The sequence below is a fragment of the Phyllobates terribilis genome, unplaced genomic scaffold (assembly GCF_046119375.1).
Source record: "Phyllobates terribilis strain yellow unplaced genomic scaffold, ASM4611937v1 Scaffold_11__3_contigs__length_659146591, whole genome shotgun sequence".
Lineage (NCBI taxonomy): Eukaryota > Metazoa > Chordata > Amphibia > Anura > Dendrobatidae > Phyllobates > Phyllobates terribilis.
The window spans coordinates 633908755-633923548 of record NW_027362771.1 but is presented as its reverse complement, the minus strand read 5'-3'; the positions used below and the strand labels follow the sequence as shown (position 1 = coordinate 633923548).

Below are 14794 nucleotides of genomic sequence, written 5' to 3'. Positions count from 1 at the left end.
ACAGGGGGGCTAACTCGACCCACCAGCGGACAGGCACCAGTATTGGGAGAGGGGGGCTGGCCGTCAGGGTTCACCGCGGCTCTGCCACAAACCCGGCGACGCGGAGGTGGCACGGGCAGGAGCGGACTGAATGTGTCGGCTTCTCACTTTTTGGATTTTAGAAGGGCATGACATGCCTATATCTGTGTCTCCCCCTCCTTTTACTACTCCACCTCTTTTCTTTTCGCATGACTATATGTACTTGTCACTTTTCCATGTGTTAGTTGTGTCTTCTGAGCAGTTTGTCAGCTTTTGGACACCTTTGAAGGTGTTTTCTATGTGTTTCTATGTGTTTTTGTTTGCCTGCCATTGGTTTTAACGGTGTTCGAAGGTGTTCGACGAACAGTTCGACGAACAGTTCGGCGAACACACGGGTGTTCGACGAACCGAACCGAACTCGAACACTACGGGGGTGGCTCAACACTACTCACTGCATGCCCTATAGCTGTTTTGCCGAACCTCTCCTTTTGGTACAGAAACATATCCTACAAGACATGTGTGGTTGACTTTACTGATATTGATGTGAATAGTCCCTGTTCCTCCTGCTCTTTCTACTTTGCCACCACCTCATCCATCTTTCATCACCTGAATCTTTGTTTTAACGGGAGTCATAGAACTGGGATAGAAGCAGGAAAACATCCAGCAATCCTCGGAGGAAGTAGGATAGGCGCCAAAACTCTGACCACCTCAGGCCTAGCCGCTTCTACATACATGTGCTTGAATTCCAAGAAAACAAAGCAGATGCTAACTCCTATTATCATCATCATTCTCTTCACTTTGGCACTCTCAGCTCCCCTGATGGAGAAGCCATGGCCCACCGTAGGAGTCTGGTTCTTTGGTGCACTCGTACAATGCTGCCCTAAAGCAGGTCGGGTTAAGAAAAGTGTGGGGGTGATGTTCCAAGGAGAAATAGAGGCGGCTGGGGACTGTTTATGGACACCTGGCTGCACCCAGGCGGCTGGGGACCATGTGTGGACGCCCGGCCACCCCCTGGAGGCTGGTGACCGAGCATGGACACCTGGCCGCCGGGCGGCTGGGGACTGAGTATGGATACCTCGCTGCCGAAGCAGCCATGAGGTAGTGGCCAGCTTCGGCCTCTTCCAAACTAAAAGGCCCCATTTCAAGTGCAAGCAAGCTAGCAGTGTGGTATTGCAGCCTGGCGGTGGGTGGGTGGCAGGTTGCACACTTATGCTTGCATTCCAAGAAAACAAAGCAGATGCTAACTTCTATCAACATCATCATGCTCCTCATCTTGGCACTCTATACTCCCCTTATGGAGAAGCCAGGGCCCACCAGAGGAGTCGGGTTCTCTTGTAGGCTTGTCCAATGCTGGCCTAAAGCAGGCTGGGCTAAGAAAAGTGTGGGGGGATGTTCCAAGGAGAAATAGGGGCGGCTGGGGACCGTTTATGGACACCCGGCTGCCCCCAGGTGGCTTTGGACCGTGTGTGGACTCCCGGCCGCGGGGTGGTTGGGGACCGAGTATGAACTTCCAGCCGCCCACTGGCGACTGTGGACCAAGCATAGACACTCAGCCACCGGGCGACTGGGGACTGAGTATGGATACCTCGCTGCCAAAGCAGCCATGAGGTAGTGGCCAGCTTTGGCCTCCTCCAAACTAAAAGGCCCAATTTCAAGTGCAAGCAAGCTAGCAGTATGGTATTTCAGCCTGGGGGTGGGTGGGTGGCAGGTTGAACACTTACGCTTGCTTTCCAAGAAAACAAAGCAGATGCTAACTTCTAACATCATCATCATGCTCCTCACCTTAGCACTCTCAACTCCCCTGATTGAGAACCCAGGGCCCACCAGAGGAGTCTGGTTCTCTGGTGGGCTCATCCAATGCTGCCGTAAATAAAGCCGGTCTAAGAAAAATGTGTGGGGGATGTTTCAAGGAGAAATAGGGGCGGCAGGGGACCATTTATGGACACCCGGCCGCCCCTAGGCGGCTGGGGACCGTGTGCGGACTCCCGGCCGTGGGGCAGCTGGGGACCGAGTATGGACACCTGGCCGCCCCCTGGCAGCTGGGGACCAATCATGGACACCCGGCCGCCGGGCGGCTGGGGACTAAGTATGGATACCTCACTGCCGAAGCAGCCATGACGTAGTGGCCTGCTTCGGTCTCCTTCAAACTAAAAGGCCCCATTTCAAGCTCAAGCAAGCTAGCAGTATGGTATTGCAGCCTGTGGGTGGGAGGGAGGCAAGCTGCATACTTGCGCTTGCATTGTAAGGAATGGGGGAGATGCAATTGAACACTGCCCTGGGACAAGGACTTTCACGGGGATAGTTGCAAGTCTGCATCTTCTGATGCAGAAAGAATCACTTCTGATGGGCAGTTTTAGGCAGTGACCTGGGTGTCAGAGATGATTCCAAGGGTCTTCTCCATGCTGTTCCCATGTCTTTTCAGCACTTTATGCATGTGTCACACAGCACATGGCCAGATAAGATTGTAAAATGTTAAAATGACATCTCCCGGTGAATGCATTTGTCACGGTTGAAAGCAATACAAAAGTGAAAAAACGCATAAAAAATGCTACTTATGAACATATCCCAAGGTGTTGAGGAGTATTTTTGTTTTTGGTCATTTATTTTACCTTATACTCAAGTCTTTACCTTGTAAAGGAAGTTCCTTAACATATTTCACAGGAAAAAAGTTTCAGGTTTGGTTTTGAACGTTTTACTGTGAGCCCGTAAAAGTGGCTTAATACCTCTGACCACGTTGTTGACAGCAGTGACCTGAGGGTCAGAAATGCTTCCTGGGTTGATGCCCATGCTGTCCTCATGTCTTTTGAGCACTGTCACTATCGTTTTGAGCACTTTTTAGAATTTCTACAGACTGCCGGGGGTGCCGCTACAAAAATGCTCCGGTTTCCCATAGACTAACAATGGGCTCGTTGCTCGGGTCGAGCACCCTAGTATCACGGCGAACTCAGCCCAAGCTTCGAGCACCCAAGCATTTTAGTGCTCGCTCAACACTAATGATTGGCCATAGAGAAGGGAGTAGTAGCAGTCTATTCCGGGGACTATCGAGCATCAGCCTTTTTATTAACTCAAAGTTGATTCTTTAACTATTTTTGAGTTGGAGATGGACGGAGATAGTAAGGATGGGGGTGCAGACGATTTTCAACATACAGTAAATCTGTAGAAATGTTGCTTATTAGTTGTATTTAATCACCAAGGGTATCTGGGACAAATTGAGGAAGACTGGAATGTCACCTTCAACCAGAAAAGGCTTGAATTATCTAAAGCATCATCAATGAAAGGTTAATGTCAGAAAGATTAGTTGCAACCTGAAGAGACCAGAAGTGACCTGGTGTTTTCCTGTTGGTAAAAGGAAACTTTTTAGACTCCAAATTTTCCATTGGGGAAGATATGGCGGAACTCCGAGGAACATGTTTGCTCCCGGAGGTAATAGAGATACAGGTAATGATAAAGGTGATATACATATTTATTAATATGCACAGTCCTGCGACAATAACCTGTCTGAAATCATCCACTGGCCGTGATATAGGACTGTTGACTGAAATGTGTTCCCTCTTCTATAGAGACACATGCTGCATTAATAAAAACGCCTATCACTTGGATCTCTATGAGTGCTGTGCCATTTACCTGTATTTGTGCTATTACACAATGTTTTTTTTGTTTTTTTTTATTTACCATATGCATTTTACTGTAAAACTGACCTCGCAGTATGATTCTCCAGGTCAGTACGATTACATAGATACCAAACAGGTACAGTTAGGTCCATATATATTTGGACAGAGACAACATTTTTCAAATTTTAGTTCTAGACATTGCCACAATGAATTTTGAACAAAACAATTCAGATTCAGTTGAAGTTCAGACTTTCAGCTTTCATTTGAGGGTATCTACATTAAAATTGGATGAAGGGTTTAGGAGTTTCAGCTCCTTAACATGTGCCTACCCTGTTTTTATAGGGACCAAAAGTATTTGGACAATTGACTCCAAGGCTATTTCATGGACAGGTGTGGGCAATCCCTTCATTATGTCATTTTCAATTAAGCAGATAAAAGGCCTGGAGTTGATTTGAGGTGTGATGCTTGCATTTGGAAAGCTTAGCTGTGAAGTAAACATGCAGTCAAAGGAGCTCTCCATGAAGGTGAAACAAGCCATCCTTAAGCTGCAAAAGCAGAAAAACCCTACCGAGAAATTGCTACAATATTAGGAATGGTAAAATCTACAGTTTGATACATCCTGAGAATGAAAGAAAGCACTGGTGAACTCATAAATGCAAAAAGACCAGGGCACCCACGGAAGACAACAGTGATGGATGATCGCAGACTAATCTCCATGGTGAAGAGAAACCCCTTCACAACAGCCTACCAAGTGAACAACACTCTCCAGGAGGTAAGCGTAACAATATCCAAATCTACCATAAAGAGAAGACTGCATGAGAGTAAATTCAGAGGGTTCACTGCACGGTGCAAGCCACTCATAAGCATCAAGAATAAAAAGGCTAGACTGGACTTTGCTAAAAAACATCCAAAAAAGCCAACGCAGTTGTGGAATAACATTCTTTGGACAAATGAAACCAAGATCAACCTCTACCAGAATGATAGAAAGAGAAAAGTATGGTGAAGGCGTGGTAAAGCTCATGATCCAAAGCATTCCACATCATCTGTAAAACACGGCGGAGGCAGTGTGATGGCTTGGGCATCCATGGCTGCCAGTGGCACTGGGTCACTAGTGTTTATTGATGATGTGACACAGGACAGAAGCAGCCGAATGAATTCTGATGTATTCAAAGCCATACTGTGTGCTCAGATCCAGCCAAATGCTGCCAAACTGATTGGTCATCATTTCATACTACAGATGGACAAAGACCCAAAACATAAAGCCAAAGCAACCCAGGAGTTTATTAAAGCAAAGAAGTGGAATATTCTTGAATGGCCAAGTCAGTCAACTGATCTCAACCCAAATGATCATGCATTTCACTTGTTAAACACTAAACTTCAGACTGAAAGGCCCACAAACAAACAGCAACTGAAAACCACCGCAGTGAAGGCATGGCAGAGCATCAAGAAGGAGGAAACACAGTGTCTGGTGATGTCCATGAGTTCAAGACTTCAGGCAGTCATTACCAACAAAGGGTTTTCAAACAAGTACTAGAAATTAACATTTTATTTACAATTATTTAATCTGTATAATTACTTTGGGTCCCTTTAAAAACAGGGTGCCACAGGTTAAGGAGCTGAAACTCCTAAACCCTTCATCCAATTTTAATGTGGATACCCTCAAATGAAAGCTGAAAGTCTGAACTTCAACTGCATCTGAATTGATTTGTTTAAAATTCATTGTGGCAATGTCTAGAACCAAAATTAGAAAAATGTTGTCTATGTCCAAATTTATATGGACCTAACTGTATAGTTTGTTTTTACCTAAGTGTTGAAAAAAATTCAGAAATTGTTAAAAAAAATATTAATTGTCGTCATTTTCTTAGAACCATAACACTTTCAATTTTCTGAATCTGGAGCTGTCTGAGGGTTTATTTACTTTGCAGCCTGAGATAATTTTTCACTCATACAATTTTGGGTTGGACATAATATTTTGATCACTTCGTATTACATTTTATTGATAAAAAAGTGTTATTTCGATTTTTTTTTGTTACACTGTTTACCAATAGGATTACCTTATTTTACTGTATATATTTATTGATTTAATTTTTTTTTATTTTTGCTTTATTTTTAATGGATCAAAAGGGGGTGTAAAATGCCACTGGTAGTGATTGACAGCAGCATTTAACATGTTAATAGCCAACAGCTGTTGAAGACACATGATGGCTGATTAAATCTGCATATGAGCCCATATTAAAGTCAGGGACCTAGCATATGACATATCAGTTTTTCATATGTCAGTAAGGGATTAAAAGAAAACTAATGTCAGAATTTTTCACATCTTCAAACTTTACAATTTCTCATGAAACATTATAAAACAAAGTAGAACAATTAGGCTGAGTATCTTGGTCTGGCCTCAGTGATTCTTACAATATTATGTATTATTTTCTAGATTACATTTTAATAACATGCTTTTTGTATGGCTTTTATAAAGTCTTTATTTCTCAGGCTGTATATTATGGTGTTAATAAAAGGAGTAAAGACAGTATATAGCAGTGATAAGATTTTACTGATGATGGATGATTGTCCTTTTGTTGGGACGACATAGATACTGAATATAGTCCAGAAGAATATGTAGACCACCGTGAGGTGGGAGCTGCAGGTGGAGAAGGCTTTCTGTCTACCGATGCTGGATGAGATCCTTAAGATTGCCAAAACTATACAGGTATAAGACACTACAATGATTGTGATAGGAATAAAGAGCAGTGGAAGACTTAGTAAATAAACCTCCCAGTGAACAATATAGGTGTCAGAACAGGCAAGTTCTAGTAAGGGAACTAAATCACAGAATATGTGGTCAATGATGTTGAGCCCGCAATAGTTTAGTTTTGCTGTAGTTATCATGTAAATCAAAACGATAGAAAATCCAAATACCCAACAGATGATGGTCAGTATCACACAATGACCACTTTTCATGATAACGTTATAATGTAGAGGTTTACAGATGGCCACATATCGGTCAAAGGACATCACAGCAAGAAGGAAACATTCAACTGATTCTGAAGCACTTAAAAAATATAACTGAGTAATACAGCCAACAAAAGTAATGGTCGCCCCATTGTTCAGTAGGACATGGAGCATATTGGGGACAATATCTGTGATCGCAGAGATGTCAGTGATGGACAGTTGTGAGATGAAGAAGTACATTGGGGTGTGGAGATTCTTGCTGTTGGACATCAGGGTGATGATCAGGAGGTTTCCACATATTGTCCCACAGTAAATCACCAGGAGAAGACAGAAAATAAATATTTCTAATTCTTGCCTGATTTGAAATCCTAAAAGTAAAATCTCTATGACCGCAGTCAGATTATTCTCCAACATGTAGAACAAACTGGTCATGCTACTGAAATAAAAAGGTACAATATATTAATATTTCTATTAGCTACAGTGGTCCTCCTCTTTATTTTTTTTTTGAAAACAGAATTTTAGTAATTTTAGATGATACCACTTAGTTTAGATTTTGAAGCAATACAAGTTAATGAGTCTCATAGTAATGTGACTAATATTATTATTTGGATGGCCGCAGCAGAAAATAAAAAATAATCAGCAAAATATACATAAAATAAGGCAATCAAATCTCACTGATCTTTGCCAGAGCATTTGCCCTTTCCAAAAAAGCTCAAGTTGAACATGAAATGTATAAAAATAAAAGTTTACTTTTTATAAATCTTAAATGTAAATACTTTTGTGCCCAAAAAGTATGTTAATAGATATTTCTGGCAAACACATTAATACAATATAATTTTTTTTTTTAATGTTTTCATTCCCAGAAAAATGAACTAGAATTTTAAAATTTATTTTCATTAACTTTTCTTTTCCAATCTATTGTATACTTATGATACATATGTAAAAAATCCCGCAGTGCTTAAAAGTTCTGTAAAAAATATTCGAAAAAATCTTTTAAATTATATATTTATACCACAAAAATAAAAGTTCTAAAATGGTTAAGCTTCATAAATAAAATCTAACAAACACATGAAGTCATAAAAGGTTTCAAAGTCCTCCACCCACTCATTCCAGAAGAAGGTAAAAAGAAACATTAAGCATATGCTAAATGTATAAAGAACCTTAGAATTCCTCAGATTAGAATACATTACCTAACATATAAAGAAAGATTTGTAGTAGAAGAACTGGTTCAACAAACCTATAAAAAGAAAACAAAGGCAATTGTCAATTGTGGCAGTCCTGAAGAAGGAGAAGGAGTGACTCTGAAACGCGTTGACATTAAACCATCAGCCGACATTTCATTGTGGCTGGAGATTTGTCCATCAGCGCAGGTTACTTCAATCACTCTTGAAAAAGTTATGGTAAAATTAATGTTTTCATTCAAAATTACAACTTGTCCCACAGAAAACAAGCCCTTATATGGCTATGCTGACAGAAAAATTCAAGCCCTCATATGGCTATGTTGACAGATAAATTAAAAGGTTATGGCTCTTGAAAGAATAAGAGAAAAATCAACAAATGCAAAATTTGCTGGATCTTTAACGTTAAGCAAAAAAAGTTTGAAAACACATTTGTCTATTTTTTTATAAAAACAATATAGTTCTATAAACTTTTAGATGAATATTAAGTAGACTTTCTTAGAATTTATTAAATATTTGATCAAAAGAATACTTACAGATATTTTTTGCTCTTTCAGTTTATGTAATTAATCTCAATTTAGTTTTGCAGAAATCTCCTAGAGGAAAATGACTTAAACGTTAGACAGCCTAATAGTCGTGATGTGTTCATGAATACGAGCGGCAGTGGATATTTATATACAAAGTATGAGGCAATGTTCCAATATGAATCTTCAGAGATTTTTTTCATTTTGTCTCTAGCGTCATCTTTGTAATCAGAATTTGAAATGTAATTTTAAAGCTGTTATTATTAATTTGATTTGAGAATATGAGAATCTCCTCATTTTTTTACAAAAAGAACATAAGAAAATGAAGAATGAATTTAAAAAGTCAAATGTATATTCTTGTACCGTGTTAGCCAGTAGATAGAAAAATATTTAGATTTGAAAGTCCTCAGTGGTTGATACCTTTTAATGGCTAACTAAAAAGATGGTAACAAATTGAAAGCTTTTGTGACTAATCATGTCTCTTCATCAGGCATAGTATACCATAGTATACCACAAAATCTGAAGAGTCACAAATTTATACACAATAAGACACTCAAAAAATGCAATAGGTGAGACAGGTGATAAAAAGCAGAGTTATTATGGAAGAGATAAACAGTTCTGGCTATAAATATTTTAGCAGTTAATAGATAAGGAGTGTGAAGGTTTGATTGTCCTATGACTAGGTTTAGTGTTGTGATGGCCTCACAGGTCTGAGAGTCTGAGGAGAACATTCCTTAATTGATATAGAATGACATAAATCTGTTAGAACTCTCCTGTTAGGTTTTTTCTATTTTGCTGGTCACATGACCTTTTTTGCCTATTTAATCCTGCTCCGCCCTTCTGGCCATGCTGGACTTCATTGTAAGTTCTGCTCTTAAGCTAGCCAGGTGCTTTGTTACCTTTCTCAGTCAGTTTTCCTAGGTCTTTGGACCTCTATGTTCTTTGTTGTTTGTTTGTATTTTTACTGCTACAATTTCTGCTAGGAGGTGTCTATCTTTCTCCCAGTCCCTAGTTCTTGTAGGGATCCCTCCATTACATCTATAGGTCTTCGTTTAGACTAGCTGAGGACTTTAGCGGGTCTTATCGCAGGATCAGATTCCCCGTTACATCGTAGGGATATAGCTTAGGTCTATTGTAGGGACAGATCTCCTTTCTTTCCTTAGTGCTTGTAGCAGATCATAACAGTAAGTCCAGCCCAAAAATATCTCTAAGGAAAGATCTAAGGTTTCCATCATGGTGTCGGTTCAGGATTTGGCTCAACGCCTGCAGGGACTCTCTCTGGAGGTGGCCGAGCTCCAGCAACACGTGAGTAGCTGTTCTGGAGCATATTTTGTGGAGCCAAAGGTACGATTGCCAGATTTATTTTTTGGTGAACAACAAGATTTTTTTTCTTTTAAAAATGCTTGTTTGTTGTATTTTTGTTTGAGACCCAGATCCTCTGGTGATGAATCACAGTGCATAGGGTTCATAATGTCACTTTGGCGCAAAGAACCTCAGGGATGGGCCTTTTCTCTCCAACCTAGTGATCCATGCTTTAGCTCAGTGGATAGTTTTTTTTCTGCTTTGGGGTTGTTGTATGATGATCCTGATCGTGTCTCATCAGCTGAGACTGAATTGAGACATTTGAGGCAGGGATCAGGTAATGTGGAAAATTATTGTACTCACTTCCGTTGGTGGTCTGCTCAGGTAGGGTGGAATGATTCAGCTTTGAAAAGTTTTTTTCTTGCTGGACTGACCCAAAACATAACGCCAAAGCAACCTAGGAGTTTATTAAAGCAAAGAAGTGGAATATTCTTGAATGGCCAAGTCATTCACCTGATCTCAACCCAATTGAGCATGCATTTCACTTGTTAAATACTAAACTTCAGAAAGAAAGGCCCACAAACAAACAGCAACTGAAAACCACCGCGGTGAAGGCCTGGCAGAGCATCAAGAAGGAGGAAACACAGTGTCTGGTGATGTCCATGAGTTCAAGACTTCAGGCAGTCATTACCAACAAAGAGTTTTCAAACAAGTACTAGAAATGAACATTTTATTTACAATTATTTAATCTGTATAATTACTTTGGGTCCCTTTAAAAACAGGGTGCCACATGTTAAGGAGCTGAAACTCCTAAACCCTTCATCCAATTTTAATGTGGATACCCTCAAATGAAAGCTGAAAGTCTGAACTTCAACTGCATCTGAATTGATTTGTTTAAAATTCATTGTGGTAATATCTAGAACCAAAATTAGAAAAATGTTGTCTCTGTCCAAATATATATGGACCTAACTGTATAGTTTATTTTTACGTAAGTGGTGAAAAAAATTCAGAAATTGTTTAAAAAAAATATTAATTGTCGTCATTTTCTTAGAACCATAACACTTTCAATTTTCTGAATCTGGAGCTGTCTGAGGGTTTATTTACTCTGCAGCCTGAGATAATTTTTCACTGATACAATTTTGGGGTGGACATAATATTTTGATCACTTCATATTACATTTTATTGATAAAAAAAGTGTTATTTCGAATCTTTTTGTTACACTGTTTACCAATAGGATTACTTTATTTTACTGTATATATTTATTGATTTAATTTTTTTTATTTTTGCTTTATTTTTAATGGATCAAAAGGGGGTGTAAAATGCCACTGGTAGTGATTGACAGTAGCATTTAACATGTTAATAGCCAACGGCTGTTGAAGACACATGATGGCTGATTATATCTGCATATGAGCCCATATTAAAGTCAGGGAGCCAGCATATAACATATCAGTTTTTCATATGTCAGTAAGGGATTAAAAGAAAACTAATGTCAGAATTTTTCACATCTTCAAACTATACAATTTCTCATGAAACATTATAAAACAAAGTAGAACAATTAGGCTGAGTATCTTGGTCTAGCCTCAGTGATACATACAATATTATTTATAATTTTCTAGATTACATTCTTATAACATGCTTTTTGTATGGCTTTTATAAAGTCTTTATTTCTCAGGCTGTATATTATGGGGTTAATAAAAGGAGTAAAGACAGTATATAGCAGTGATAAAATTTTACTGATGATTGATGATTGTCCTTTTGTTGGGACGACATAGATACTGAATATATTCCAGAAGAATATGGAGACCACAGTGAGGTGGGAGCTACAGGTGGAGAAGGCTTTCTGTCTACCGATGCTGGATGAGATCCTTAAGATTGCCAAAACTATACAGATATAAGACACTACAATGATTTTGATAGGAACAAAGAGCAGTGGAAGACTTAGTAAATAAACCTCCCAGTGAACAATATAGGTGTCAGAACAGGCAAGTTCTAGTAAGGGAACTAGATCACAGAATATGTGGTCAATGATGTTCGGACCGCAATAGTTTAGTTTTGCTGTAGTTATCATGTAAATCAAAACAATAGAAAATCCAAATACCCAACAGATGATGGTCAGTATCACACAATGACCACTTTTCATGATAACATTATAATGTAGAGGTTTACAGATGGCCACATATCGGTCAAAGGACATCACAGCAAGGAGGAAACATTCAACTGATTCTGAAGCACTTAATAAATATAACTGAGTGATACAGCCAACAAAAGTAATGGTCGCCCCATTGTTCAGTAGGACATGGAGCATATTGGGGACAATATCTGTGATCGCAAAGATGTCAGTGATGGACAGTTGTGAGATGAAGAAGTACATTGGGGTGTGGAGGTTCTTGCTGGTGGACACCAGGGTGATGATCAGGAGGTTTCCACATATTGTCCCACAGTAAATCACCAGGAGAAGACAGAAAAGAAATATTTCTAATTCTTGCCTGATTTGAAATCCTAAAAGTAAAATCTCTATGACCGCTGTCAGATTATTCTCCAACATGTAGAACAAACTGGTCATGCTACCGAAATAAAAAGGTACAATATATTAATATTTCTATTAGCTACAGTGGTCCTCCTTTTTATTTTTTTTTTTGGAAAGAGAATTCTAGTCATTTTAGATGATACCACTTAGTTTAGATTTTGAAGCAATACAAGTTAATGAGTCTCATAGTAATGTGACTAATATTATCATTTGGATGGCCGCAGCAGAAAATAAGAAATAATCAGCAAAATATACATAAAATAAGGCAATCATAACTCAGCGATCTTTGCCAGAGCATTTGCCCTTTCCAAAAAAGCTCAAGTTGAACATGAAATGTAAAAAATAAAAGTTAACTTTTTATAAATCTTAAATGTAAATACTTTTGTGCCCACAAAGTATGTTAATAGATATTTCTGGCAAACACATTAATACAATATAATTTTTTTTTTTAATGTTTTCATTCCCAGAAAAATGAACTAGAATTTTAAAATTTATTTTCATTAACTTTTCTTTTCCAATCTATTGTATACTTATGATACATATGTAAAAAATCCCACAGTGCTTAAAAGTTCTGTAAAAAATATTCAAAAAAATCTTTTAAATGATTTATTTATACCACAAAATAAAAGTTCTAAAATGGTTAAGCTTCATAAATAAAATCTAACAAACACATGAAGTCATAAAAGGTTTCAAAGTCTTCCACCCACTCATTCCAGAAGAAGGTAAAAAGAAACATTAAGCATCTGCTAAATGTATAAAGAACCTTAGAATTATTCAGATTAGAATACATTACCTAACATATAAAGAAAGATTTGTAGTATAAGAACTGGTTCAACAAACCTAAAAAAAGAAAACAAAGGCAATTGTCAATTGTGGCAGTCCTGAAGAAGGAGATGGAGTGACTCTGAAACGCGTTGACATTAAACCATCAGCCGACATTTCATTGTGGCTGGAGATTTGTCCATCAGCGCAGGTTACTTCAATCACTCTTGAAAAAGTTATGGTAAAATTAATGATTTCATTCAAAATTACAACTTGTCCCACAGAAAACAAGCCCTTATATGGCTATGCTGACAGAAAAATTAAAGCCCTCATATGGCTATGTTGACAGATAAATGAAAAGGTTATGGCTCTTAAAAGAATAAGAGAAAAAACAACAAATGCAAAATTTGCTGGATCTTGAAAGAGTTAAGCAAAAAAAGTTTGAAAACACATTTGTCCATTTTTTTATAAAAACAATATAGTTCTATAAACTTTTAGATGAATATTAAGTAGACTTTCTTAGAATTTATTAAATATTTGATCAAAAGAATACTTACAGATATTTTTTGCTCTTTCAGTTTATGTAATTAATCTCAATTTCATTTTGCAGAAATCTCCTAGAGGAAAATTACTTAAACGTTAGACAGCCTAATAGTCGTGATGTGTTCATGAATACGAGAGGCAGTGGATATTTATATACAAAGTATGAGGCAATGTTCCAAGTATGAATCTTCAGAGATTTTTTTAATATTGTCTCTAGCGTCATCTTTGTAATCAGAATTTGAAATGTAATTTTAAAGCTGTTATTATTAATTTGATTTGAGAATATGAGAATCTCCTCATTTTTTTACAAAAAGAACATAAGAAAATGTAGAATGAATTTAAAAAGTCAAATGTATATTCTTGTACCGTGTTAGCCAGTAGATAGAAAAATATTTTGATTTGAAAGTCCTCAGTGGTTGATACCTTTTAATGGCTAACTGAAAAGATGGTAACAAATTGCAAGATTTCGAGACTACTCATGTCTCTTCATCAGGCATAGTATACCATAGTATACCACAAAATCTGAAGAGTCACATATTTATACACAATATGACACTCAAAAAATGCAATAGGTGAGACAGGTGATAAAAAGCAGAGTTATTATGGAAGAGATAAACAGTTCTGGCTATAAATATTTTAGCAGTTAATAGATAAGGAGTGTGAAGGTTTTATTGTCCTATGACTAGGTTTAGTGTTGTGATGGCCTCACAGGTCTGAGAGTCTGAGTAGCACATTCCTTAGTTGATGTAGAATGACATAAAACCATGCGACACATTCATTCCTGCTCTCAAAGTGTTAAAGTTCACCATCAGTTTATATTCTGAGATTCTTCTTTCTCTTTGAGATTTGAAGTTACCTTTTAATACCATTAATTTCATGTCTTTTATGCTCTGATCAGGGGAACAAAAATGCTTGGCTTCAGGTAGATTAATTCGTTTGTCTTTTATTGTGTAGCGATGATGATTCATCCTTGTTCTAAGTTTTTGCCCTGTCTCCCCTACATACAGACCCCCAGCTGGACATTTGGTACATATAATTAAGTACACTACATTAGATGTGATACAGCTGAACGTACCTGGGATCTTATAGTCCTGATGTGTATTGGGAATCTTTATCTTGTCTGTGGTCATTATAAACGGACATGTTTTACATTTTTTCTGGTTGCAAGGAAAGGTACCTGTAGCTGGTGGAGATAACAGGGAGCTTCTGACAATGATTCTTCTTAGATTTGGGGGCTGCCTGAAACGCAGAAGTGGGGGGGTCTGGAAATATAAATTGTAATTGGGCATCTTTTTGTAGTAAGAGTTGTAGTTTCCGTGCAGCTCTTCTTAGCGCCTCCAGATTTGGGTTGTAGGTGACTACTAGAGGCACCCATTGTTTTCT

General features: G+C 38.2%; 2 protein-coding genes across 2 annotated transcripts; both read right to left on the bottom strand.

The window, feature by feature from the left end:
- Nucleotides 1–6068: 6068 nt before the first annotated feature.
- On the bottom strand, nt 6069–6989 carry LOC141167532 (olfactory receptor 11L1-like). Its single transcript, XM_073654926.1, has one exon. The coding sequence runs from the start codon at nt 6987–6989 to the stop codon at nt 6069–6071; it is 921 nt and encodes a 306-aa protein (XP_073511027.1).
- Nucleotides 6990–11191: 4202 nt separating this feature from the next.
- Nucleotides 11192–12124, bottom strand: LOC141167531 (olfactory receptor 11L1-like). The gene has a single exon (XM_073654924.1). The coding sequence runs from the start codon at nt 12122–12124 to the stop codon at nt 11192–11194; it is 933 nt and encodes a 310-aa protein (XP_073511025.1).
- Nucleotides 12125–14794: the final 2670 nt, after the last annotated feature.

Coding starts and splice junctions, on each gene's coding strand:
- LOC141167532 (XM_073654926.1), bottom strand. CDS start 6,989: ATGTTGGAGAATAATCTGACTGCGGTCATAGAGATTTTACTTTTAGGA.
- LOC141167531 (XM_073654924.1), bottom strand. CDS start 12,124: ATGTTGGAGAATAATCTGACAGCGGTCATAGAGATTTTACTTTTAGGA.